Here is a 25114-nt window from a genome sequence, read left to right as displayed (position 1 = left end):
GGCTGAGTTTTTGGACCAGACTTCCTTCCCATTAGATGGGAAGAAGAGTCAAACCCTCTCATGAACTTTTGTTCTGTATCCTGGTGTCTGTTCCTGGTCCAGCAGTGCTGGTGATGGTTTCATGTTGTGTGTCCGACACCATCCTAAACCACCAACCCACCCCACCCAAACAGAAACTGATTTATTCTGCATCTGTTCATCCCAAACCTTCAGAAGGAGCTGGTAAAAAATAATGACCCCTAAAAAAGACTGGGAAGCCACTGGTGACCCTTCAGAATGTGGGAAATGTGGGGGATGGTGTTCTCTGCCTTCTCTGAGATGAATGGTAGCTAACACCTACCTAACTAAACTAAGAGGACTCAAAATCCACCCTCCTCAGCCAATAAAATATTTAGTGTAAACTCTGACATGGTGGTGGATCTTTTGGGAAAGGGAGAATAAATTGTGTGTATATATGGGCAAGTCTTTCCCAGTTCCAGACATCTGTGGCTTATGACTGGGGTTTCTCTGCCAAACATGTCAGTAGGGCATTTATGGGCAATTATGGTATACAATGTAATCAAATTTAGATCCATTTATTATTTTGAGTGGTTTAAGGGTTTTTGTAAGCTGGCAGATTTTAAAAAAAACCTGATTTACATAGTGTTGAGGTCAGCACAAGTGGTCTAAGATTTGGTCAATTGTCTTCAAATCCTTAAAACAATTTGATGTTTGGAATTTTCTGGTGAAGAGCTTGGTTTAAGCACCACATTTCTGACTGCACTAAAATATAGGAGTTCAGCAAAATCTTACTGAAGTTTCTATATCAAACTTGCATGAATATGATGTGCCTGTCAAATCTCCTTTACTGACACTGAAATAAGTTCTTTAATTCCTGTCTTGCAAAGGATGGCCTTCTGTATGTTCTGCTGGAGGGAAAATTGATATTTATTTTTGGCTATCTTGTTGCTTCTTTGTTTTCCTGGAACTTTCCTAACTCAGCATCATGAGTTCTACACAGTCCTACTAATTGCAGAATGTTAAAAAAAAAAAAAGAAAAAACTTCGTGCTAGCTCTCAGATCTTCAGCAAATTGTCCTTTAACAACTTCAGGGTTTCTTTTCTTCCTTATTTTTAAACTTTTTTTTGGCATTTGATTTGGCATTTGATTTTTTGGCTCTGATTTTCCAGAGCTGATGCTTTCTTGGTTTCCTTACTTGGATGGAGCTTCTGTTTGGTGCTTCCTGTATTAATAATAAAAAAATTTAATCTTTACTTGCATTTGGTTTTCATTGCTATAATAGTCTCTTTGATACTGTCCTGTATTTATTCTGAAGATCTAGTGCTACCTTTTCCTACAGTCTTAATATTACTTTCAATTCTTTCACACTAATATCTTATTCTTCTAAGCTTTCAAGGTACTGTAATAATTCTGTAACTTCAAATTTTATGTATATATATATTTTTACCTAAAGATTGCCTTGTGAATTAACTTAAAATTGCAAGGAAATAATTATTTTTTCCTATATGTCTATTTTGTCTAGTGTTGGAGCAGGAGGAAATAAATGTCATGGTGATGAATAATTTTCAAGAATTCATATTTGGGATTTTTTAAAATCAATGTTGTTAGTCCTGAGGGGCAGCTGCTTGTGTAGGTCCTTTGTGGCATGAATTGTTTTGTTTGCAAACTTTGGCTCTGCTGCCAGAAGATACTTCAGGAGGCTTGAATGTTTTTTGTTTGGGTTTGCTCTGGCAGAACTAACAAATTCCTTCCGCATGAAGTTTTTAAAGCTAATCTGCACTGGAAGTTTCTCTTCCAGACCATCACCTTGTATCTGCTGGAGAGGCAGAGGTGTCTGAGACTTCACAGGTCTTGTCCCACTCTGCCAAAGATGAGGCAGAAGCTGATAAAAGCTGTTCCCCCTTTTCTTTTCCATTCCTTCCTGGTAACTGACTCAAGCACTGCCCTCCCGGTTATTTCTTTCCTGTGAGGTCTGAGGAAGGAAGTTTCTAACAAGAGCCACATCTCCTTATCTCTTCTAAATTCTTGAGTTTTGACAAGTTTGCTTCAGGCACTCAGCTGCCTCCCTGCATCCCCCTCTATACTCAGCAGTCATTGGGGTTTTATGAAGAGAGAGAAATCTCTTAAAATATATATTAAAAAAGCCTTAACCCCCCCCCCCCTTTTGCTTTTTAATATTTTTGCAAAGAGATTTGGTCCTGACCCCAGCAGTGCTTGCTTGTCCTGCAGTGCCTGCCTCAGGTGACATTATTGTCACTTGGTGACCCCAACCTTGTCCTCCTGGGCTTGTCCTGGGAGTGTTCCCAACCCAAGGGTTGGCAATGCATTTCCTCCTCTGTGTGCTCTGCAAGGACATCTTTGATTTTCAGAACAGAGTTGTATTATGGACCAGAGAATGTATTTCAGAGTAGAACAGTTCTTAAACTCTTGTACCTCTGAGTTTAATTGCCTTTGGAATAGCATTTCAGTTCAGTTGTAAACTATTGTGCAGTAAATAAAAATAAATAATATAAATACAAATATTCTTGGTTGCCCTAGACACACGGCTGTAGCTCGATCATGCGCATTGAAGGATGACTCTGACAACTCTCACCAATATTCCTTTCTTCCCTTTTGGGGATATTTCTAGTTTGTTCAGTAGCCTCTTGGAAAGTTTGGAGTTTTAGATAGGTTGGTAAAGTATTATTGCAGCTGTCTGATAGGATTTGGCATTTTGGTACCTGGTTCCAATAAATTTTCATGTGTATTATATTTTTATCATCAATGCTGCTATTTCTGCTTATTCTCACAAGGAAGAAAAGGTTGTAAATTAGAAAAAATATTTCCACAATCTTACTTTGAATAAAATAATTTAAAATATTAACACTTAATTGTATTAAGTAGTAAATGAGTAGTAAATTATTTTTATTAGTATTACATAATAAGAATGGTGAATATTATAAAAATATTAATTATGATGAAAAGGTTTATTGGAATTAACTTCTGCAGTAAGGTTTGTATTCTGCAACTTCGTCACTTTTATTTTCTGAGGTTACCAGAAGTGAAATTGGTGTATTTCTATCAAGTGCATCTAGGGAAATTTAGATTTGAATATAAGTTTAGAAACAATGGATAGTAACCAACAAATGTTAAGTTTTTCTGTGAGAGGTGCCTGTGTTTCCCAGTCTTACAGAAGGGAGAGAGTTCTCCTTCTCAGAGAAATTCCTCTCAAAGTTAAGTGCTCCAATTGCCAGCTTGTTTTGGTCTGTAGACAAGCCATGGAAATGGAATTTCTCCTTTATAATGAACTTAAACCAATTTAAATTTTTGCTTGCAAATTTGTGTCTTAAAGAGGTAATGTCAAGGTAATTTAAAATAATGTAACTCTTTTTTTTTTTTTTTTTCTTTTTTATCTGAAGGCTTTAAGAACTGAAAAATGTCTGTGGCTTTCTCCACAGAAGTGAATGTGAAAGCTGCAAAGTGAGAATGTAGAGAGGTGAACAAAGGGTTTGATATTGTGCAGGACAGAATTGTCATGGGACTGCTTCTCTTTAGGATGCACCCCTCTGCTTAGTTAGCAAAAAACCAAAAATCTATTTTTAAACAGGTTGTTTTTGTAAGGATATTCTTACAATTGGAGGAGGAGATAAAACCTCTATGTGAATGAATGTATTCTGTGTATATATATATATATCCGTGTATAAATACTCGTTTTGATAAACCTGCAATAATATCACTGAAATGGTGTTTTTTTTCCCCTCCATCTGAACAGCACCAGGCAGTGCCACCTCCTTCTTGATGTCTTCAATTCCACAGAGCATGAACTGACCATCAGTGCCAGGAACAACGAGGATTTAATTCTGCACGCCGGGGAGTGCCAGCGGTGAGTGCTGCCTCTGCCAAAGGGCCCAGGGTTAGCCCTGGTGCTTTTCTGTACACAAATGATGGCATTTAAGTGCCCGTTGTTCTTTTTAAGCATTGTACACATGTCAAAGAACAGAAAAGTTTTATTTCTTGGGGGTGCCTCACTAAGTTTTAGCAATATCTCACATAAATTTATTTGGGCACTGCATGTAGTGATCCTGGAAATAATGAAATACAAAGCAGTTGGTACTGAGGTGTACAGCTCATTCAACTTTTGTGGAGTGTTTGAATGTAATTTCCATGTGCTCTGAATGTAATCCTGGTGTTAAAACCTGAACTCAGTAGTTTGTTATCCTTTCCCAGTTTTAAATTTTCTTTATGTGGTTCCCCAACCATTTCCTCACTTTTCCTACAAAGAAAACTCCAGGAAAGAAAAATAGAATTGAAGAAAAAGCAATTCCAATCTCTGTGGGAAAATATATTTCAGATCAAGCAGGCTGTTGTGGGTATTGATTCTTGTAACCCTACTAGAGTGGTGTACAGCTCATTATTAACCATTATTTGCCATTACACACCTGCCTCAGGTTCCTGCTGCTGGCTGTAGCCCAGGGCGGCCTGCTTAATCTCCTTCAGGTGATCATTGCATCTGAATTCCAATTTCATCCTGGAAAGGTGATAATGTGAAAAAGGGAATCTTGCTTTTGGGCTCCCTGCACTGCTCTCCTCTCTGGGAGAATTTAAAAACTTGGTTAAAGAGAGATGTTTTGATATCTGCAAATCCCTGGCTGAATATTAAGTTCAAAGTCAAACCATGTTAATTGCAAGGAATGCAGCTGTCAAAAAGAGTTACAGAATAGGTAAAATAGCAGCACATTTGGAATTCTTTTTGCCTTGGTGACTCCCAAAGCACAACCAAGTGGAAATGTGTTGACTCAAACTCAGGTTGAATTTTACTTTACCAAGCAGTGGACAAAACCATCAGTAACATACAGTGCTTCTTCCTTTTATTTGGAAAGAATTGCCTTTTTTCTTTTTTAAAAAGCAGTCTAAACAGTTATTGTATTTGCTGGGAATGTCCTGACAAAGGCAGGAATGATGAATCTGACTCCATGTTCTCAGAAGGCTAATTTATTACTTTATGATACTATATTATATTAAAGAATACTAAAATATACTATACTATACTAAAGAATAAGAGAAGATACTCAATGCTAAAAAGATAATAATGAAAACTCATGACTCTTTCCAGAGTCCTGACACAGCTTCGCTCTGATTTGCCAAAGAGTCAAAAAAACTCACACCAGAAACCAATGAAACAAATTTATTGTTAATAAACACTCTCCAAACACATTCCACATGAGCAAAACACAGGAGAAGCAAATTAGATAAGAAATGTTTTCCTTTTGTCTGAGGCTTCTCGGCTTCCCAGGAGAGAAATCCTGGGCGAAGGGATTTTATCAGAGAATGTGAGTGCTACAAACAGTCACCAAAATATTCTTCTTCCTATCTATATTGTTCTATAATTTTATTTTTATGCCTCTTGGTTTTTTGCATTGTTTTTGTAGTTTTAAAACCCCTGGAAAATTTTTCATTCCCAGTTTTTGGGACAATATATACCAGAAATTAAAGTACAAATCAGGTTATAAAATTTCTTTGCATCCCTTTGATTGAATTTTATTTTCCTATGGATTTAAATATCCTTAAATCACTACATTGTGATGGGTATAAACCCTTTCACTAAGTCTTTTGAAACAGTCATTTATCAAAGGAGATTGTATATGTGTTGCAGGTATTTAAACATTTACAGTTATTTTTCTTCTTATTGCAAAATTTGTTTTTCTTGTTGGTTAGAAATTTTTACAGTTTTTCATTGTTTCTAAACTCATTTATTATCTATTTCTTGAAGGTAAGTGCTTTTCATTGTAAAACTGTGTATATGCTTCTATGTTGCCATGAGCTTTAATTTTTATTCCAATAGATCTACTACAGAAAAGCACGTGAAACATACACTGGGCTTTACGATTAGCTTCCTGCTCTTAGAAAAAGGCTTTTGTTGCTCTTTGAAGGGGAAAAAGAGAAAAAATAAATAAAAGGAGGAGAAATCTTTTCCCTTTTTAAGCAATGGCTCCAGATCTTTGCATTTTAATACAGGACAGGCATTCCCTGGAATCTGCTTTTGAAGCAAGGTTTTCAACCCAAGTATACAAAGATTTTCAACACATCCTTCTTCTTTTGGAGTCTCCTTTTAGGATTTTTTTTCGTTGGATATTGATTGTTATTAATACCTGATTAATATTTCAAGAGAGGCTTTTAAATCAAGTTCATTATTTCCTTCATTTCCCCTGTACCTTTTCTGATGCTGCCCTCATTCTTAATATTTGCCTCATTCTACCTTTATTTAAATAGTGAGTTTTTGCCAGCTTTGGTCACTTTCTCTTCCTTTTGTAATTTACTCTGCCTCCATTCATCACCCTCACTTTGAAATCTCCCATTCTGACAGGGTGGAGGTAGCAGGAAATTGTTTTCTTTGTCCCTTTTGTTATTGCTGGGGACTCTGAGTGTTTTCATATTCTCTGCCTCCAGACCCACAAAGAAGGATAATGCTGCATCCTGCTTACTCTGGCCTCTTTTGCTTCCCACTTTGGATGCTTAGAAAGTAAAATAATTTGGGAATTTTGATATGTTACTTCTCTTCTCTACATTACAGAGTTGTCACTGTAGAATATTTTTCCCTCCTGAGAGGGAATTTGTAGGGGATTCTTTCTTTGCTCCCATGGAAAATGAGGAATCCTGATGGATGCTGCACTTAATAGAGCACTCTGTAATATAATGTGATTTATAATGAAGCTGTACAATTGACCATGGTGCTGGCAATGGGAAGGGTGAGGACATCAAAAGAGAAATGCCAAAGAAAGTCTGGGATTGCCAGCAGATCAGTGCTGGCACTGCCAAACCCTTCTGAGCCCATCAAGGGCAGTCCCTGGGATACATTTTGTGGGATACATTTTGTGGTATCCACATTATTTGGTGCATTCCAACCCTGTCCTGTTCTCTGTCATATTTGTATTAATGTAAAATGGATCAAGTGTGTAGAATGATGCACAATATTTTTATTTTAAGGTCTGAAAGGCAGTTTGCTTCAATTAACTTAGAGACAGGGCAATAATAGCTGCTACAATAACACTGCATATGTCAGGAAAAACTGGCATTATACTAGTTACGAAAAGAGACATCCTTTAGGCCATTAAAAAACTATCTGGAAAATAGATGCTTTTTTCTACAGTAAGATTATTCTGCTGACTAGTGAAAATTATCGTTTTAGCTTTCAGAAAAGCTTAAACTTACAATTTGCTGTACTTTTAAAGCCAATAATTGGGATTATTTACTGTGTGCATTGTAACTGTTATTGGAGATATATATAAGCAGTGTTTCTGAGAAGTGACACTCTTCTCCCTCTATTTTAGGACAGAGAAACATTTTGCTCCCTGTCATTTTATAGTCAGAAATGATAATTTGGGCTCAGTGATTATTTTGTTCACTCATCTTTGTGTCTTTCATCATTGCTTGTTTTGCAGACAAACAAATGAAAGGATCAGCCTTTTTTTCCCCCTATATCCCAAGATGTTAATTAGAGACTTGATATTCCCATCTCTTCTTTCCACATGACTTGAAATGTTCCTTCCTATCCCATTGTGGGACAATTAGTGACATGTTTTAGTCTGAGGTCTTTTTTCCCCACAAGATTATGATGGAGAGAGAGGAAAACCAAGATTTCTTCAGAGTAAAGAAGGAAAAGACAGGAGATTTTTCTTCCCTCTCCTGTGAGGTTGGTTGAAGAAAACAGAGAAGCAAGAGTTTTGGATGGTTGTTTGTTGAACTCCTGAAAATAATTTTAGGCTTCATTGCAAAGCTGAATTCCAACTCAAATTCATTTTTGCTGCTTTACACCTGCAGGAATTTTTTAAAACTTCAATATCCACAGGGAAATGCACTGGAGATTTGGTGTCCTGATGAAAAGATGTCTGCCAAATTTTTCTGTGGAAGTTCTGGCTGCAGTGACTTGTGTTGAGGTGTTGGCAATGTCTTCAGCTAATTTCAAATATCACCCAGTGGTGTCAACGTGTTTTGTTTCCTCTCCAGTTGAACACATGACATGTGATGATGATGAGGGAAGCAAATTCTCTCATGTCTGATATTGGAAAGCTCAGCCTACAGAGATTTTTTCTGGACTAGCTGAGTCTCCAGTTTCTTGAGGAAGAATAGAAGCTGTTTCTTGAAGCAGTCAGCTGCACTGTTAAAGGAGCTTTGCAGTGAGCAAAGTGCAAGTGTTTTGAATGTAATCAGTGGGAAATCTGAGCTTGTTTATCCCAGCAAAGAGGTAATCAACAGGTTGTTCTGACATGGAAAAATATAGCAGACAGCTCTTGGAGGGAATTGTATTAATGCCTGTGAATAAAAAAGTGTTGGCACTAGCAGTGATCTGAATTTATTGAAAAACCCTAGATACAGTAATTATTGTGTTTCTTACTTGATTATCAAACCATTAAAATTAAATTTCATGACAGCCCTCATTTATGCCTAAATCACTTCATAATTTATGGTAAGAGATGTAATCTGGTTGTGTGCCCCAGGATATCTCATTTTGTACCACACACCCTGCCTTGCCTCCCCATCCCTATTCTGTGCACTGGGGGGAGGTGGATGCTGGGGAGGGTCTGGGCAGATCAGTTCTCTCCTCTGTCCTTGTGGGACAGCACAGCTGGGCTGCTGAAGCTTTCCCCATGTGTGACACTGCCCAGCTGGGCTCTGCACATTCACACATTGCATTTTCCAGCCTCTTCTGGCCTTGGTGTGAGGACCATGGGGAATAAAGCTTGGGATGCCCAGGATAGGACTGGTGTGAGGAGCTGAGAGATGAAGAGCAAACAGGACAGCTCGTGGTAAATGAGGAAATAATTCTGTTGGTAATTCAAATCAGAGAGGCTTTTGTGCAAAATTCACAAGTTGTGACAAGTGCTGGTGACCCTGGGGATGCTGATGTGAAAGAACATGATGGAATTTTGGCCTTTTCATTTTTTTTAATTGGAGGTTGCCTAATTAAAAATAAGCTGAAGCAATCCTGCAGTAGCAAAGTCAACACCCAAGTTCAGGCTTCCTATCTGGGTCAGCAGTTTTACCCTGTCTTTTAGCAGGGTTACAGGGTTAAAGGAGTGTGTTTGCTTACACATATACTCTACAGTTAGTTTTGTTCTTTTTTTTAAAGTCAGCAGAATTATAGGTATAATGCTCAGTTTTGCTAAGTGAACTTTTGTGTGTATTGACTTCACTGGGTTTGATTTTTTTTTTCTGTTACATTCTAATGAGACAAGAATAATTAAAGAAACAAATTATTATTTTCACTTTTATACCTTTTATCCCATATTGTGGTGGTTTTTTACCCATGGAAATGAAAGAATTTTTAAAAGTCCTTTGTGTGCATACTAATTATGAGTGCCATTTCTGCTGCATAATTATTTGATGTAAATGCCTTGATTAATTGAACTGTGAAGTCTGTGCAGTGGTACACTGCAATTTCTGCAGTATTAGTTAACAATGCACATTTTGAAAACACTTTGAGATAAGTCCTCTTTCAAAGGGAGCAAGAACTAAAAATTCTGCCCCATTTTGAACAAAAAGTTCCCCCAATAAATTTATTGCCCATATGTAAGTAAATGATGATTGTTATTTCTCAGAGCTGCCAAGTCAGTGTTTAATTTGTGTGTCTGCTTATGACAGGACATGTTGTCTGTATGGGAGATTAATGATTTTTTTCCATACATTGCTGTTACAGTTTATGTTTTAAAGACAAAGCTGCTATGATTAAGGCTTTGTCTGCTGTCAAGAGAAAATAAAATTTCATAGCAGTTGCCCTTGGTCTTCATGTTAAATCTATGGCCATAATAATCTGGATATTTCTGAGATACCTTCAAGTCAAATTCTATTAACTTAAACATGAAAATCACCCTTTGTTGCCAAGGCAATAGTTTTTATTTTGTCTCTTATTTGACAGTTGTTGAATACACTTTTAGTTTTTTTAAGGCTTGCCTTTTTCTACTAATAGCCAAATCAATCTTTAAACATTGTACATAATTTTGAGTGAATAATTATTTTCAAACAAAAAAAAAATTAAAGGAATTGTTTGGGTAGGAAAGGGTGATATAACTATCACTAGTCATAGTCATAACCAGTTATGATGTTCATATTTATTTCCAAGCACTTTGCAAAAACTGGAGATGCTAGAGGAGGATTCTGCAAAAACTATAGAACTGCAAAATAACAAACAATAACTAAAAAAAAAAAAGGAAAGAGCAAGAGAAGAAGTAATAAAGAGAAATTTCAGTTTTGGACTGCTTTGTAGCTGAAGCACCCAAGGAATCCATTTGCATCCCATGAAAACTTCTGAGGTCCCTCCCAAGCTTGTCCCTGCCTGGTCCTGGTTCCTTTGTAAGGGGTGAAATATCCCACCCCAACTGGGGGCTGATCACAGGGATCCTGCAAAACCCAGATGTGATCTGAGAACAGGAGAGGCAACAGAAAGAAGGGAATGATAGGAGGGAATTTTGATATTCAGCTCTGGTCACACTCACAGGACAAAGAGGAGATCAAATGGGAGAAGATTCAGGTGAGCAGTGAAAATAAAAGCCTTTGGCTTTAGTTTGACAAGTGCAGTAAAATTTAAAGGCAATTTAATGCTTTGTATGAGGGGGAACAGGGGAAGGCTCTCCTGGAAAGGATAAGGGAAGTGAACATGGGAATAAAAAATGAACTTTGAGCTGTATATGAATGCATCTGGAAATGAAGAGATTTCAAGGCTTCAGGCATCATCAGACCATCTCCCCCATGGAGAAGTGGAGGCAAAGACCTTCACAAAGGCTGGTTCTGAGGTGTCTTCCCTGGAATTGCCAAAGATCTGCCTGCAGTTGCCGCACTTCCCAACTGGAAGACCTTTTCCCGTGTTCAGTCCCTGTAATGATGATGAAAACAAATGCCCTTGTAGGTTTTACAGGAATGTGTTCCTGTTCCTCTCCTTGTCCTGTCCCCAATGCCATTTCTTCTGAACAGTTAGGATGCATTTCCATAGGGAATGTGCAGGCAATCTATTTCCTGTGATTTGCATTTGAATTTAGCATTTGTTTCTGTCTAGAATTGAGGAAAGAGGGGTTATTTCTCCTCTTCCCTTCCCTCCCTTCCCCAAAACTCAATGTATGGATTATGTCAATCCTGTGGTACTGCCCTGGGTAGGCACCTCTTTTGTATTACATCACTTTCCCTAAGATTCTTTTTCTTTTCCCACTTCTTCAGTTGCCTTTTCCTAAATCAGAGGTGACTAACTCACTGCATCTAGCCTGCGTGGCACTTTTTCTGACCTCTCTGAACATTGCCTTGGCCTCAGAAGGCCCAATTTGCACTATTTATAATATTTTATGTATGCAGCTGGGGAAACACGAGCTTGGTGAGCACAGGCCAAATTTGTCTCTGACAGGATTTATTAAGTTTAATAGGGAACAACATAAATGTGGCTGGGTAGTTTGGCCCTTATACAAAATATCCCACGGATGTAGCACGAATTTGCTGTTCCAGTTTTAAATGAGCTATAAATCACTCAAAATCCAGACCAGTCATCTTAATTTTCCCCTTAAATCCTAAATAGATTACAGGTTGTAGGACTTGCAGGGTTCAAAAGCTGTCTCTTGAAAAAAAGGCAGAGTAATTGATTTCAGGATTCAGATTTAGAAATTAAAAAAAAAAACAAACAAACACCTTTTTTTCTCATAGAAGAATCCAGACTTTTTCCTTAATTTCCTCAGTACTTGAAAAAAATTATTTCTGTATTGAAATTTTTGGGTGCTAGTCACAGTTGTGGAAGCATTTGACAAAGTGCAGGCATGTTAAAAAATGGACTGAAGTGCTAATACTTTTTAATTGGGTTTTCAGCTTTGTGCAAGGAATGTGGGGAAAAAAATGTAAGAAAAATTATAATTGTTTCTTTTGTTAGATAACAATGGAACAACAAGTTAAACAGGAAGAAATACCTTTTCCTGAAGGAAGTCAGAGTTGAAATGAATTCTGCTTGCCCTTAATTCACACAACCAATAAATTCAGACTGTAGTTTTAGAATATCATGTTTCAATATTGATGAATGATGGAAAAAAGTGGGGGATGAAGGTGAACATTATCAACCTTACACTGTGAATTAATTTCCCTGCAAAAAGAACCCCAATATTCCCAGGAAAAAAAGATTCCATGGAACTTTGGGGTTTGTCCTTTTTCCAGTAGGTTTCTGAACACTGAAGTAGAAAGGAAAGTTGTATTAATCAACATTGTTTTTTCTCCCCATGTTTGTCTGTATTTCTGTGGGATGGATACTTAATCAAAATTTCTGTTTTGCCCCAACCTACCCTGTGGTCAGCACACCTGAGATATTCTGTTGACTGTCTCTCCTCATAAAATCCATGTTAGAAACTTGGGGACCTTGAATGAAACCATGGCAGAAAAGAGGTTCCCTCCACAGGAGCTCAGACAAATGGGGGAGTGAATTTTGCAGCTGCAGCACAGCTGGCACAGCCCAAATTTCTGTCAGACTTGCCTTGCAGTGTGAATACAAGGCAGGCTGCAGAGATTGTTGTTGCAGAGGTTATTCAGAATTCTTTCTTGTTGCAGAGGTTATTTCAGAATTCTGTGGGATGCAGCAGTGCCCAAGGCCGGGCAGGCAGGGGGAGCTGCCCTGAGCTCTGTGCCTGCATGGGAGCAGCAATGCACAGAATAATTTACTTGCCTGGTGCTGTGCTGCCAACCTGGGGCTTCATGGCCAACTTCCAGGTTTGAGTGGATACTTCCAGAGGGACCTCCCAGTCTACACCATTCTTTGATCTGAAAATCTACCTACTCATTGGTAAGCTTCCCTTTTCTTCCCAAAGCCAACAGTTATGGGCATGTGTCCATAGGAACTGGTTTTTCTCTTGCTTTCTTTTGTCCTCCGAGACTTCCTGTCTTTCCAAAATTTGTCCTAATCTGTCTTGGGGTTTTTGTTTACCCTTCTCTGGAGGAATTTTTTTTCCCTTAGCCTTTTTTATTTGTTTTTTTCCTGCTGTTATAGAGTCATAGTGCCACTTTTTGGTAAGGCTTTGAGCTCTAACTCATGTCTTATTTTAAGTAGTGTGTTATTGTGAGAAATGTGAATTTGCACAGTTCTCCTCCGTTGATTCAGTTTGGTGCAATACTTCTTCTGCTCACTGTCACCCGGTGCCTTGTATGTTCATCTAACAGATGAAAAAACTCTGTGGAATTAATTTTGCCTAATAAATTGTTCTATTATGATATTTGGACATAAGGAGTGAAGGGCATCTGGGTGCACTTAAACTATTTAGAGAATGCAGGACAAAGTGATGAAGGGAACTGAATAATTTTAGTCCATTTCCCAATTAACCATCATCTTTATTTTTTGTGGAAAACCTCCCTAACACATTTCAGGTAATTTTTTGTTTATGCTGCCAGTAAGAGACCGAGCTTTTGGGTTTAGGTGCAGCTCCAGGTCACACCTGGTTTGATCAATATCTGTAGATAAATAGATTAATTTAGAGCACAGCACTCCCTGTATTGAGGAGCACTTGGCTGTGTTTTGTGGCTGTGGTGACACGGTGGCTGCGTTAATGGGATGAAAGAAGATTGTCTTGAGTGGCTGCCAGTTATGTCTGCCTTAATGGCCAAAGGATTTATGAAAGTTCCACTCTGATGTTGCCCAGATTTGGCTCCCTGCCTGCTCTCTGATGTTCTGTAAAAAATCACGAGGGTGCAGCATGGATTTCCTGAAGTTGGAAATGAAAATATCCAATTTCTATTAATTTGTTTTAGATGATCAAAAGTATAATTAAAATAGCTGGTTTGTGAGTATTTCCTTCAAAGAGAACACTCATTTAAAATTAGTGCTTCATCAGCTTGAATTTATTCCTTACTCTTGACATCCATTTAATTCTGCCTTCATTAACTGGAAACAAAAGCTAAAACAACAGTGATTTGAAAAGATCATTAAAAGATGTTAAGTAATGCTGTTGTATATAAAGCCAACCTTTTATGACATTTTCATTTTGCAGTTACAAATATGTCACCAGATGCTGATTTGGAAATTCTGTTTTCTTCCCCCCTCGCCAATGCCACCATAATAACTGGGATCACAGGCAAAAAGTTGAAGCCTTCTTTGAAATAATGGAAAGATTTATAGGTCCTGAATTTAAAAAAACAACCCCAAACTAGTATTCTGCTAAGTTTGAATAGAATTTGAGATTTTCCCTATAAAAGTGTCTATTCTTGGCATGGAATGGGGGGATGTTAAGTCTGTAATCTTTCTTCTTCAAGCTATTCTTCTGCCCACTCCAGCCCACTCTTCCATTGGTTCTCCCAGTGAGAGCTTTGCCATGTGAAAAATGCACATTATTTCTAATTCTTCATAACAATGAAGAATTCTGCTCTAGTCTTGGATTTTCAAAGTATAATTGACAATTCTTGAAATAAGATCACTGGGAATTGTTTGATTTCCTGGCCCTCAGTGGGAGAGCAACTCTCAGTCTGGATTGTGTAGTACCTTGATTTCTGCCTAGTGCAGGAGGTGTGTTTAAAACCTCCCTATATACACTTATCAAATTACTCCTTATCCTATATGGTGCTTTCAGGCTATGAAAGATCTTGACATCATGGAAACATTCCAGATTTGATATGTCAAATAATAAGATGGAGGAAAGAGGATGACACTTTCTAAAGAAGGTTATTTACATGTTTATTTCAGTTTTATGTGTACACTTGCATTGATTAAGTGTAGTGAACTAGGAAGGAGTAAACAGGGCTTTATGCAGGGAAGATGTAGCTCATAAATCCATTTTTATGAGCTTATCCATTTCCAGAACATTGAAGTTCTGGTCAGGAATGAACAAGCTTCTGGGTGAGGAGGGTCTAATTAATGTCATTCTTGACATGGGAAGGAGTTCCCCACCAGAAGCTGATAGAGAAACCAAGCTGCTCTGGGATGAGAATGGAAAGTTAATTAATTAACTAAGAAAGGGATTAATAACTTGTAGAGCTCAGATCCTCATTCAAGCCCCTCTGGAATGTGGGCTGGGCCTGAACTGCTCAGTTTTGTTTGGAATTGGTTTGGAAGGGGGGTGAGCAGAGGGCTGGGAAGGTCCCTGGTGCTGGACTGTGAAGGAGGGAGCTGATGTGAGGAGTTAGAGAGGACAAGATGATGAATTGTCAGGTGAACTTCAGTCTTAATAAATCCACAGTGATGAACAGGGTGGAAAAAAATCCGAGCTTTAAATAGTGGATGATGAGCTCAGGGCTGTCTTTTACCTCTTAGGAACTGGATCCAGGTTTTAATACATCTGTGAAAATCTTACCTATGGCTCAGTAGTGAGCCAAAAAAAGCTTTTTTTTTGAGCAGAATGTTTTGTATCAGCACAGGGCAGGATGTTTTCACTTCTTTGGAATGATCTCACCAAATGAGAAGATGATACTTGAAAACTATTCAAGTTGAAAGGAGAAAAAATATTTGCAAAAGGGAGCCTGATATGAGAGAGGAAACCAATGTTACACTTGAGGAGAAAAAAGAGAAAATAAAAGCAAGCACACATTGTGAATAGAAGAATGAAGTATAAAAATATTTCAAGTATAATTGTCTGAGATGATTGATGTTTTTTTTTTCCCTCACCCAATTACAGGATAAAACTTTGCAGGTTGGTGTAACTGTTGTTAAGGTGGTTAAATGGAAACTGATTTTATTGATTCTTGGTTTATTGATTCTTGTCTTCACAAATTGAATTATTTACTTCTTGGTGAAGGTTTTGCTGTTGTCCACAGATTTTTTCCTGACTCCTAACCTGAAGGTTTCTGGGGTGTTCCCACACATGCAGTTGTTGCAGAATTTGCACTGCTGAGCAGAGGAGCTGCTTGGAGGCTGTTTATGGTAGATTTTTTTGGGATGGAATAGAGATTTTCCTCACCAATGGCAGGAGCTCTTTTGGGTGCTTCAAATATTCTATTTCTCCTCTCCCCTGTTGTCTTTTCTCCTCCTCAGTGTTTTCTTTCCCTTGGATTGTGCTGATGCCAAGCAGGTGGGTTTAGGTCTGGGCTTTAACTGAGAGCGGAAGGCATTGGCCAAGCAAGAGAGAAAACTTTGTTTTAATATTTTTGGTCAGCTGAAAGAGTTATAAACTACACAACAAAACAGTTATAATCTGGATAAACTCAGGTATTTGTTGCAACTAGATAAATTCAGTGTAGCAGAACAGAGTTGGGCCAGAGATTTAGTGTGCCTTTCATAGAATTAATTTTTTTTTTCTTCTTATCTGTATAAGTCTCTATAAACAAAGCTTCTTTTGGAAAGAATCTACTGAGTCATTTCTTGCATGAGGGAATTTTTCTCTCTAACTGACTCCTGCTCTGACAGTTTACTAGGTCAGGAGGATTTTTCCTGAAGTATTTATTCATTGTCTTTTTTAAAAAAAGTTGAAACTGAAATATAAGTCAGCTCTGCAGAACACATGGCAGAATATTAATTCTGTTAATAGTAGGCTGTGAAATGTGGGGTAAAATCCCAGCCAGGGGATTATCTCAGCTAAAACCTTTTCCTCTGACAAGTGAGGGCCTCGCGTATAAATTATACTCACACCAAAGTTTCCTTCCAGGGTTACTTCATCAGGGAAGCTTCTCAGCCCCATCTTTTATATCAAAATTGAGTTAATGAGTTGTGCATCTCCTGATGAGTTGGCAGAGCTTTTGCAGCTTCAAGGAGATCTAACACCTGCTAATATCAATGCAAAAGCTTGGCTGCAAAGTTGCCAAACCCACATTTAACCTATTTAAATCACAAGCTACCATTGATCTGGTTTTCACAGTGTGTTCTCATGAGTGCTTTGGGCTTAGATGTATTACTTAAAGAAAGATTTTAGTATTTAATTTGCAGTGTTTAAAAGGAGAGAAGCTGCCTCTTTAGCATTGAGAAAGGCAAAAAAAAAAAAAAGCAGTTTAGTAATTTATTGCTAATTAAGAAGAGGCATGAAAAGGATTCTTTTACTGCATGAAGATTCAGTTTGGGATGAAGAAAACCAGAACTTGATCAAGAAAAACAGTGAGTGGCAAGCTGCAGTGAGGGTGGGAGCATGGGCTGACCCTGGGAGTGAGCCAGGGCTGTCCTGAGCTCCCAGCACAGCTCAGTCACCCCTGGCACTGCCCAGGCTTTGGGAGGGTGATGGTGCCCAGCTTGAGGCTGAGGTGGTGTTGAACAAACCTCTCCATTCAGTGTTCAGCTTGAAATCATAGAAACATGGAGTGGTTTGGGTGGGAAGGGTCCTTGAGGATGATCCCCTGCCAATCCCTGGTCAAGGACACCTTCCACCATCTCAGGTGGCTCCAAGCCCCATCCAGCCTGGAAAACTTCCAGGGATGGGGCATCCCCAGCTTCTCTGGGCAGCCTCATCGTAAAAGTCATTTTCCTTACATCCAATTTAAGTCTGCCCTCTTGAAACCACCGTCCTGTCGCTGCAGGCCTTGGTGAAAAGTCTCTCTCAGGTTTTCTCACTCCCTTTCAGGCCCTGGAAGGTGCTTTGAGGTCTCCCTGGAGCCTTCTCCTACCCAGGCTGAGCCCCAGCTCTCCCAGCCTGGCTCAGAGCAGGGGGCTCCAGCCCTGGAGCATTTCCAGGGCTCCTTTTGGGAGCCCCTTGGGCAGGTCTGAGGTCTCTGCTGTGCTGGGGAGCCCAGAGCTGCCTGCAGCACTCTGAGAGGTACCAAAAAGCTGCAGCAACACAATTTTTAAAAAATTTTTTCATGGTTCTGAAGTTTATTATTGAGGGTCCTGATGGGAACTGTGTCACACACATTTTGTGTGTGCTGTAACAAGTTATTCCAAGCTTGTCCCTAATGAGGGTGTTTGTGGTGGCAGTGACAGCCCAGATTTGAAAAAGACTTTGCTTGCAAACACTGGAAATGAAGTGGACTTTGTGTAGAAAAAGGAGAAACCTTATTTTTTTAAGCTGTTCACTGTTGAGTATTGTCTGTGTATATTTGGAGAAAGTACCAAACAAACAAAAAACCAAAAAAAAACCCCCAAAAAACCCCAAAAAACAAAACAAAAAACCCCATAAAAATAACAAAATAAATCTGAGATAGTTTCCATCTAATAAAATACATTCTTTTAAATGATAACAGCTGCACATTGTATTGGCAAATAAGAGAATTTATGCAAGATTTTTCACAAACATTTTTCTTGTTTTCTTACTCTAAACCTGTGTCTATATAATTTTTCAAGGTAAAAACCTTTCACTCCTTGGAGGTTTTGGATGACTTGTGAGTTGAATTTATTTTGGAAAGAGCAGGCAAAGAGTGGGTAATGTTTGTAAATCTGACCTGTTCAATTTGGATAAATCTTACACTGAGATCTTAACAGTTCACTGAATGAAGGAGTGGGGGAAAAATAAAAAATTGAAAAACTGCACATAGTAAAGCTACTTTAGTAGCAGTTTATTTTCCTTCTGCTCTTTGAAAAAAGGGGACAGGGGAGAAAAGTGTCTTTAAATAGCCTGTTAGGCTGCTGCTGCTGCTGCATCTGCTTGCTTGTGTGACAGATACTGCATTTCTCATTAGAGGTGCCTTGCAAGGACCCATGGTCACCATAGTAACTATCTTGGAGCATTATACCTTAAATTTATCCTGACAAAGGTTACTGTGGCAATTCCTCAATTCCTACTAATTGTCTTTTTTTTTTTTTTTTCATTTTCTTTTTTTGCTGCTGCTATTTTTAGTTCATCCCCTCCTCCTCCATTATAAGTTCCACATCCTAAGTGGAATGAATGAGGAGAATTAGTGAGAAAATGCTTTACAGGGTAGGACTAATTGGCAGCTAAACTCTGTGTTTTGCTCCTCAGTGTGAAAAAAAAAATCTAAATCATAACTTCCAGTGGTAACTAAAAGGTTATCAGATTTGTCCTCCAAATATTTTGATATGAAACAATATCAGTGCTCTTGAGACATGGGTTTGGTTTGTGCAGACTTCTACTATTGTTCATTATCAAGTATTAGTCATGTTGTTTATTAGCAGATATTACTACCAGCAGAGATAGAGGGAAACAAGCCATATCCTGAGGAGCTGAAAAGCTCATTTAAAGCAAGCCTGTGATAAACAGAAGAGTTTCTTGTGCTGAGCTATTTTGGTACCTGGGCCAGGTGCTCTGTTGGTACAGATGCAGCCACCTGGCATCTGCTGGTGCAGCAGGTTGAATGAAAAGTTATTCATAGGCTGATGATATCATTGTTTAATTTCCTGTAGGTGTATTAGAGGGTGACTGCTGCACTTCCAGTGGCTCAGAAGTCTCAAATTTAATTGCTGGATTGACTGCAGCTCCATTTTCCAGGCTCAGGATGGAGGGAGCAGTGACCTGATGAGCCCTCCCAGGGTGCTCACATCCCATGGGCAGCAGGGAGGAGAAATCTGGGCTGGAATGGGGCTGGAAACTGCCGGTGTGCGGAGAGAACAGTTCAGTTCTGCTGAACAGGGAAACGAGACTGCAAATATGGGCACAAAATGTGGCCTTAAAGAGGGCAACAAAGTCAGAGAACATCAGACCATGGCAGTGAGGGAAGAAGGGGCAAGGGGAAAGAGAAGGGCAAGGGCAGGAGGGGAAAGGAAAGGAGAGGAGAGGAAAGGAAAGGAGATTCTCAGTTTTTCAGCGAGGTGCAGGACACAGATGCATGTTCAACCACTCAGCCCATCTCTGCGTGGCAGAGTTCACCCAAAGATGCAGCCGGCAGTCACTTGACCTTTTCCTTCTTTTTGAAATGTAAGAGAAAAACTCTTAAAACTTCCCATCCTTTAAACAGTGAGCTTTCTCACTGTAATATCAATTCAGTCCTGGTGTAGATCAGCACTTAAGTTTAGCACAAGGCTAGCTCAGAAGATGTAGGAGATGTTTATTCAGTGTTTACTCTGAAGCACCAAGGATGATGCATAAATCCAAGAATCATGCACTAGAACTGGTTAGCACAATTCAATTTTCTTCCCATTGTTTAGAACAATTTCATTTTCTTCCCATGCTTCCTCAGCAGAAATTTACAAAGACTGTAATTTCATGCCTGGGAATGGGAATTTGCTACAAAGCTAAAAATTTAAAAAATAATTAAATAATGGAGGCCTGGGAATTACTTATATCCTCAAGGGCTGTGCAGGGCTGTGTTTTATTTGCCATTGTTTGTTTTTTTTACCTGTATATAACTTCGAGCAGAAGCTTCTTTTACAATATAAAACCAAAAACCCTTAAAATCTGGAAGACTGTCATTGGCTTTCAGCAATTTTAATTCTTCTTTAGCATGAAGGATAAGATGAAAGATTTCTCTGTAGATGGACAGAGATTAAGTAGATGGACAGGATTTGTATCTTGTTGACAGTAAGTCTGCCTTTCATGTAATTTAAAACAAAGTTAGCAGAGTTTTTTGGGATCCAAAATTGGAATTTTGTGACTGTGACGCCAGTTCAATGGGCTTTGTAGAACTCTCATTCTCTTTCCGGAGATATTGGATGTTACAATTCCTACCACACTATTGAGCATTCCAGATTTCCCTGTATTCTTCACTTGGAATGTCTGAACAGGAACAGAACTGAGAACTGGAATTTTGCTCATTTTTTGGAAAGTTTGGTCATTTCACCTAATGGGTGACCAGAGATAACAAAGTCTCTCTCATGTGGTTTTTTTACCCATATTCTGTTATTAAAGAGATGCAAGGTGTGATTTGGAGCCTGAGAGACCAACAGAGGAGTGGTATTTTGGGCAGGAAAGGGCCAAGGGCAGGAGCACAATCTGCTCCTCTGGGTTTGTGATCAATTCTCTGCCCTGGCAGCAGCTGAACCTGCCCTGCCTGAGTGGAGGTGGAAATACCAGAGCTGGATATTGGATAGAGCATCTTCAAGGTTTCCAGAAGTTTTTATTTGAAATACATCAGCAGTGGTGATATGAAATGAAAATTATAACTTGCGGTCATGTAGAAATTTACAATGTTGTTGAAGACCATTTCTTCCAGTGGTCAGTCCTGGAAATACCTGAGTCCTGTTGGAAATCTGAAATTAAATGTGGGTTGAATAAAACAGCATTCCATGCTGTGGTAATTTTTGAAGGCATAATTTTTTGAGGCATTTAAACTTTAATTTTTTGCAGCAAATTATACTCATTTGCTGCTTAAATTTTGTAGCTGATGAACACCTACTTTGTTATTTTGTTGGCTTTTATATTGTGTTGACTATGAATTTTTGACTCTGGTTTTTGTTCTTCTCAGCAGTTTTATATCTTCATTTTGATCATAGATCCATTGGCAGTGGGATGCCTTTTTTCTGTGTGTGTTTTCTCCCTGACACAAAGTGATTCTGATCAGTATTTAGGTTTGAACACTTGCTGTTGCAGGAATTAGAAAAGATTAAGGGGTAATACAAAATTATGGAAAAGAGGAAAATAATAATTTAAGTTGTAGCAGCAAATGTTTTCTCATGTATTTCACTTAAGTTTACAGAAAGTATTTAATAAGTCATAATTACTGGTTTTGTTATTTTCGGAGGGACTAGAAAAAGTTTCAATGGAAGTTAGTCGTACACCTGATTCTAAAAAAATTTCCGCTGACCAACCAAAAGTGTTCAGTGATTTTTTTTCAGGGTTTACTTTGCAGTTTGTGTTAAATCTAGGCCTGGATAGTTCAGGAGAACTAAGCAGAGGTAGAAACTGAATGAAGTGCTCATGCTGTTGACACAGTTCTGTGCTTTCTTGCTGTGTGAATCCAGTTTATGAATGGCTCACAGTAAGAGGCTTGTGAAAGCTCATGGAGGGTAATTCTCTAATAAAATCTGCAGCAGAAATGCACTTGTTTAAAATGGCATTAAATTTTATCCTCATGTACTAAAGTATGAAACATATGCTCCTGACAGCTTGAGCCATTCCAAGTTCTTTTCTTCATCTATCATTAGTGATAGTAAATGTAGTTTAAATACTCAGGAACTTTAAGACCATTTTGGTTTGGATGTGACTGCTCTGCCAAAAACATCAATGAAATGTGTTGTCACAGCATCATTCAGGGGCTTTCAGGTTGGAATGGACCTTTTGAGGTCAGATAGTGCCATGCCCCTACTCAAGCAGGGTCACCTAGCACAGGTGTAATTTGCTGCAGTGCTGTACAGAATGTAGTGGTTGCTAAAATTTCTCAGAGGGAAAGGAAAAATTTTGACTAAATACTTCCTGAGCTTTCTCTCCTTTTTTTTTCTTTGTCTTTTTTTTTAAACTAAAAGATTCTGAGGTTTTATCTGCACCTGAGACAAGTTGTTCTATTGACAGTAAGGAGCACAGTAACTTCACACAGAACAGAATCCCAGTATTAACTGTGCTGTTTCTCCTAAGGACTGAGTTTCCTCAGACAGGATTCCTTTTAAGCTGCTGTTTCTCCCTGCTCCCAAAAGTGTTTGAAGAGCACTTTTAGAAGTCCAGGCATTTATCTCTGCCTCTGATGGGACTTGGTGCTGGTGGTGAAAGGGGGAGGAGGGGTCCCCCCAGAGCAGCTGATGAGTGACTTATGGAGATGCTGGAAGCTCTCCCTGAAATCACAATTATCAGGGAATGTGGTGCCCAAGAAAAACTGGCCCTTCTGGGGTCCACCCTGATGCCTTCTCCCCCTTAACTTTTCAGATCTGTTGCTTGTAAAAAAGGGTTTGGTTTTTTTTGATGGTTTTATTTTTTTTTTCTTTCCAAGATAAATAGTTCCAATATCACATTCAGTTTCTTTGACCTTTTCCTTATCCCTTTTTAAGGTGGTTTTGTTGATTGGGTATGAAGTCTGCCTTACCTTTTGCCTAGATCTAGAAAATCTGGAGATTCTTTCCATTGTATCATTCTCCCTCTTTCATGGGTTTTCTCTTCCCTAGCAAATACACTGGTTTTAAGTATCTTAAGAGTGAATTTTCATCATTATCAGATCTCAAAATAAAGTTCTCTCTCCATTTATTGGTGAGCTTCCTGCATTTCTCTTTAATCCAGGTTTGACCCATGGCAGAGATTGGTGCCTCACTCTTTTGTAGACTGTTCTTTCTTTCTTTCTTTCTTTCTTTCTTTCTTTCTTTCTTTCTTTCTTTCTTTCTTTCTTTCTTTCTTTCTTTCTTTCTTTCTTTCTTTCTTTCTTTCTTTCTTTCTTTCTTTCTTTCTTTCTTTCTTTCTTTCTTTCTTTCTTTCTTTCTTTCTTTCTTTCTTTCTTTCTTTCTTTCTTTTTCTTTCTTTCGTCTATAGATATACGTAGAGACAGATGTATGTATATAGATTCACAATTACATTTTTACGCTGAAAGCTTTTGAGTTTTATCTTGTGTATTCATTACCTTTCCTATCCTTTATTTGAGGAGTATTGAAAGAATATTAGAAAACCAGAAGCTGCTTTTCCAGTTCAGAGTTTTCTTTTAGTTTCATACAGTAATTAAAAAACATTCAGTTTTTCATTACTTAAAGGTTAATTTATGAAGTGTAAGTAAATTTGTCACTTTAAAATTATCACAGTGTTTTGGATGGGTGTCTAATCTCTTGGATCAAGAATTATTAGGGTTTTAACTTTATTTTACTTCTGAGAGATACCTCCGTATCTCAATACTGTTAAAAAAAAATTTGGGTTTGGTTTAAGGTTTTTTGTACCCTCTTTTCTGGCAAAATATTTTACTTTGTTTCATTGAAGAAAAACTACAAACAGGTTGTGTCCATCTGTGCATGAAGACTGAATGGATGCTTATCAAGAATAAAATACTTGGATCTTGAAGAAATTAGCAGGTTTTCAAAATTACTTTATTTACAAGAACGTATTTTTGTGGCATCCAAATTACAGCTAAGCCTCCCAGGCAGGATGCTTGAGAAAACGCAAGCAGTGCAGATGTGTTTTTCTTTAGTGAAGGTGAGATAAAAACATTCAAGTATAGTGTTACAGACTACCTGAGGGATTATATGCTTTGCTTTATTTGGAATATTTTGTTATCTTAAGCTGATTCAGATAGAGAAGTAACAACTGCATGACAGAGAAATATATACAGGAATTGCAGAAATAAAACATTAAATTTGATTTTTAAAGAAAAAATAATTCTCCGTATTTAGGTGTGGAGTACTGTGGAATTGTTTAAATCGAAATGGTAGAAATTGCAGGCATTACTCTGTGGACATGAGATTCTGTTCCTCATGGTAGAAGATTTAAACCAATGGAGGTGCTGTACTTCACTTCAAATGATTGCAAATCGAAAAGTAAAACTGAAGAAAATGGAATATAATGTTTTTGCCATTTCTTGGGTGTGGAATATCCCCAGTGCCAGTGCTTGGGCACCTTTAGGAATGTAATGTGTGCTGGGCTCTCAGTTCTTGCTTGGAAGAAGAACAGGTCCTGCATTCCTGATTTCCATACTGGAATTTAGTGAAAGTTTTAGCCTTGGTACCTTCACTGCATGTTGGGTACAATTAAAAACTGATTTAGTCACAATACTGCATGCAACAAGGCAGTAGGAAGTTATTTCAGTAGGGTTTGGACACCAAGTCTGAGGAAGGCAATGTAATTTTCTATTTTTATTTCTAACCCCTTTTACTGTGATGAGCTCCTTGAATGATTGGACTGATAAAAGTTCTGTCAGTGTCTGTCCCAAAGTTCTGGCAAGTCCATCAGTGACGTCTTACAGGTACCTCTGGGTGTGTTGCATGTTTTATTTTTGCTCCTTATTGATTATCAACACTCCTGATTCCACCACAAGTGTGCAATTGCAATTCTTTGGTTGTAAATGTGTTGCACTAAAAACTAACAGTGAATCGAATTTGCTTTTCTGAATCCACTGAAAAACAAACATGCTGAGAGCTGATCACTTGGAAATTCATCAGTTTTCAAGTCTGGTTCAGAACCTACAAATTAAACTTATTCACTGCTAAGTGTGATGTCTCATATGTTTACATAGAATTCACACTCTTATACAGAGATAACAGCCTACAGGGGTTTAAAATAATTCAATGTAAATAATACATATTATGGCAATATTCTGCTGCTTGACTGTGATTTTTTTTTGTCTTAATAATCATCCTTCACTGTTACACATGTATTTAATTGTTATTTAAACATTTTTCCTTGCTTCAGTTCAGAAATGTCTGTCAAGTTTCCAAACCCAGGGTTGTTATCTTAGTGTTTAAAGCAAAACTAATTATTGTCAAAGGTCT

At 38.2% G+C, this 25114-nt stretch overlaps 1 protein-coding gene across 3 annotated transcripts in view; it reads left to right on the top strand.

Annotated features, from left to right (window-relative positions):
* The window catches only part of TRAPPC9 (trafficking protein particle complex subunit 9), a 451106-nt gene that overhangs the window by 154762 nt on the left and 271230 nt on the right, over nt 1–25114 (top strand). For all 3 annotated transcript variants that reach the window (XM_058033362.1, XM_058033351.1, XM_058033367.1), the window contains exon 19: nt 3752–3862. In XM_058033362.1, coding sequence (XP_057889345.1) covers nt 3752–3862 — 111 coding nt within the window. The remainder of the gene's footprint in view (nt 1–3751; nt 3863–25114) is intronic.

The sequence above is a fragment of the Melospiza georgiana genome, chromosome 1, assembly GCF_028018845.1.
Source record: "Melospiza georgiana isolate bMelGeo1 chromosome 1, bMelGeo1.pri, whole genome shotgun sequence".
NCBI lineage: Eukaryota > Metazoa > Chordata > Aves > Passeriformes > Passerellidae > Melospiza > Melospiza georgiana.
This window is presented reverse-complemented; position numbering and strand designations above follow the sequence as displayed.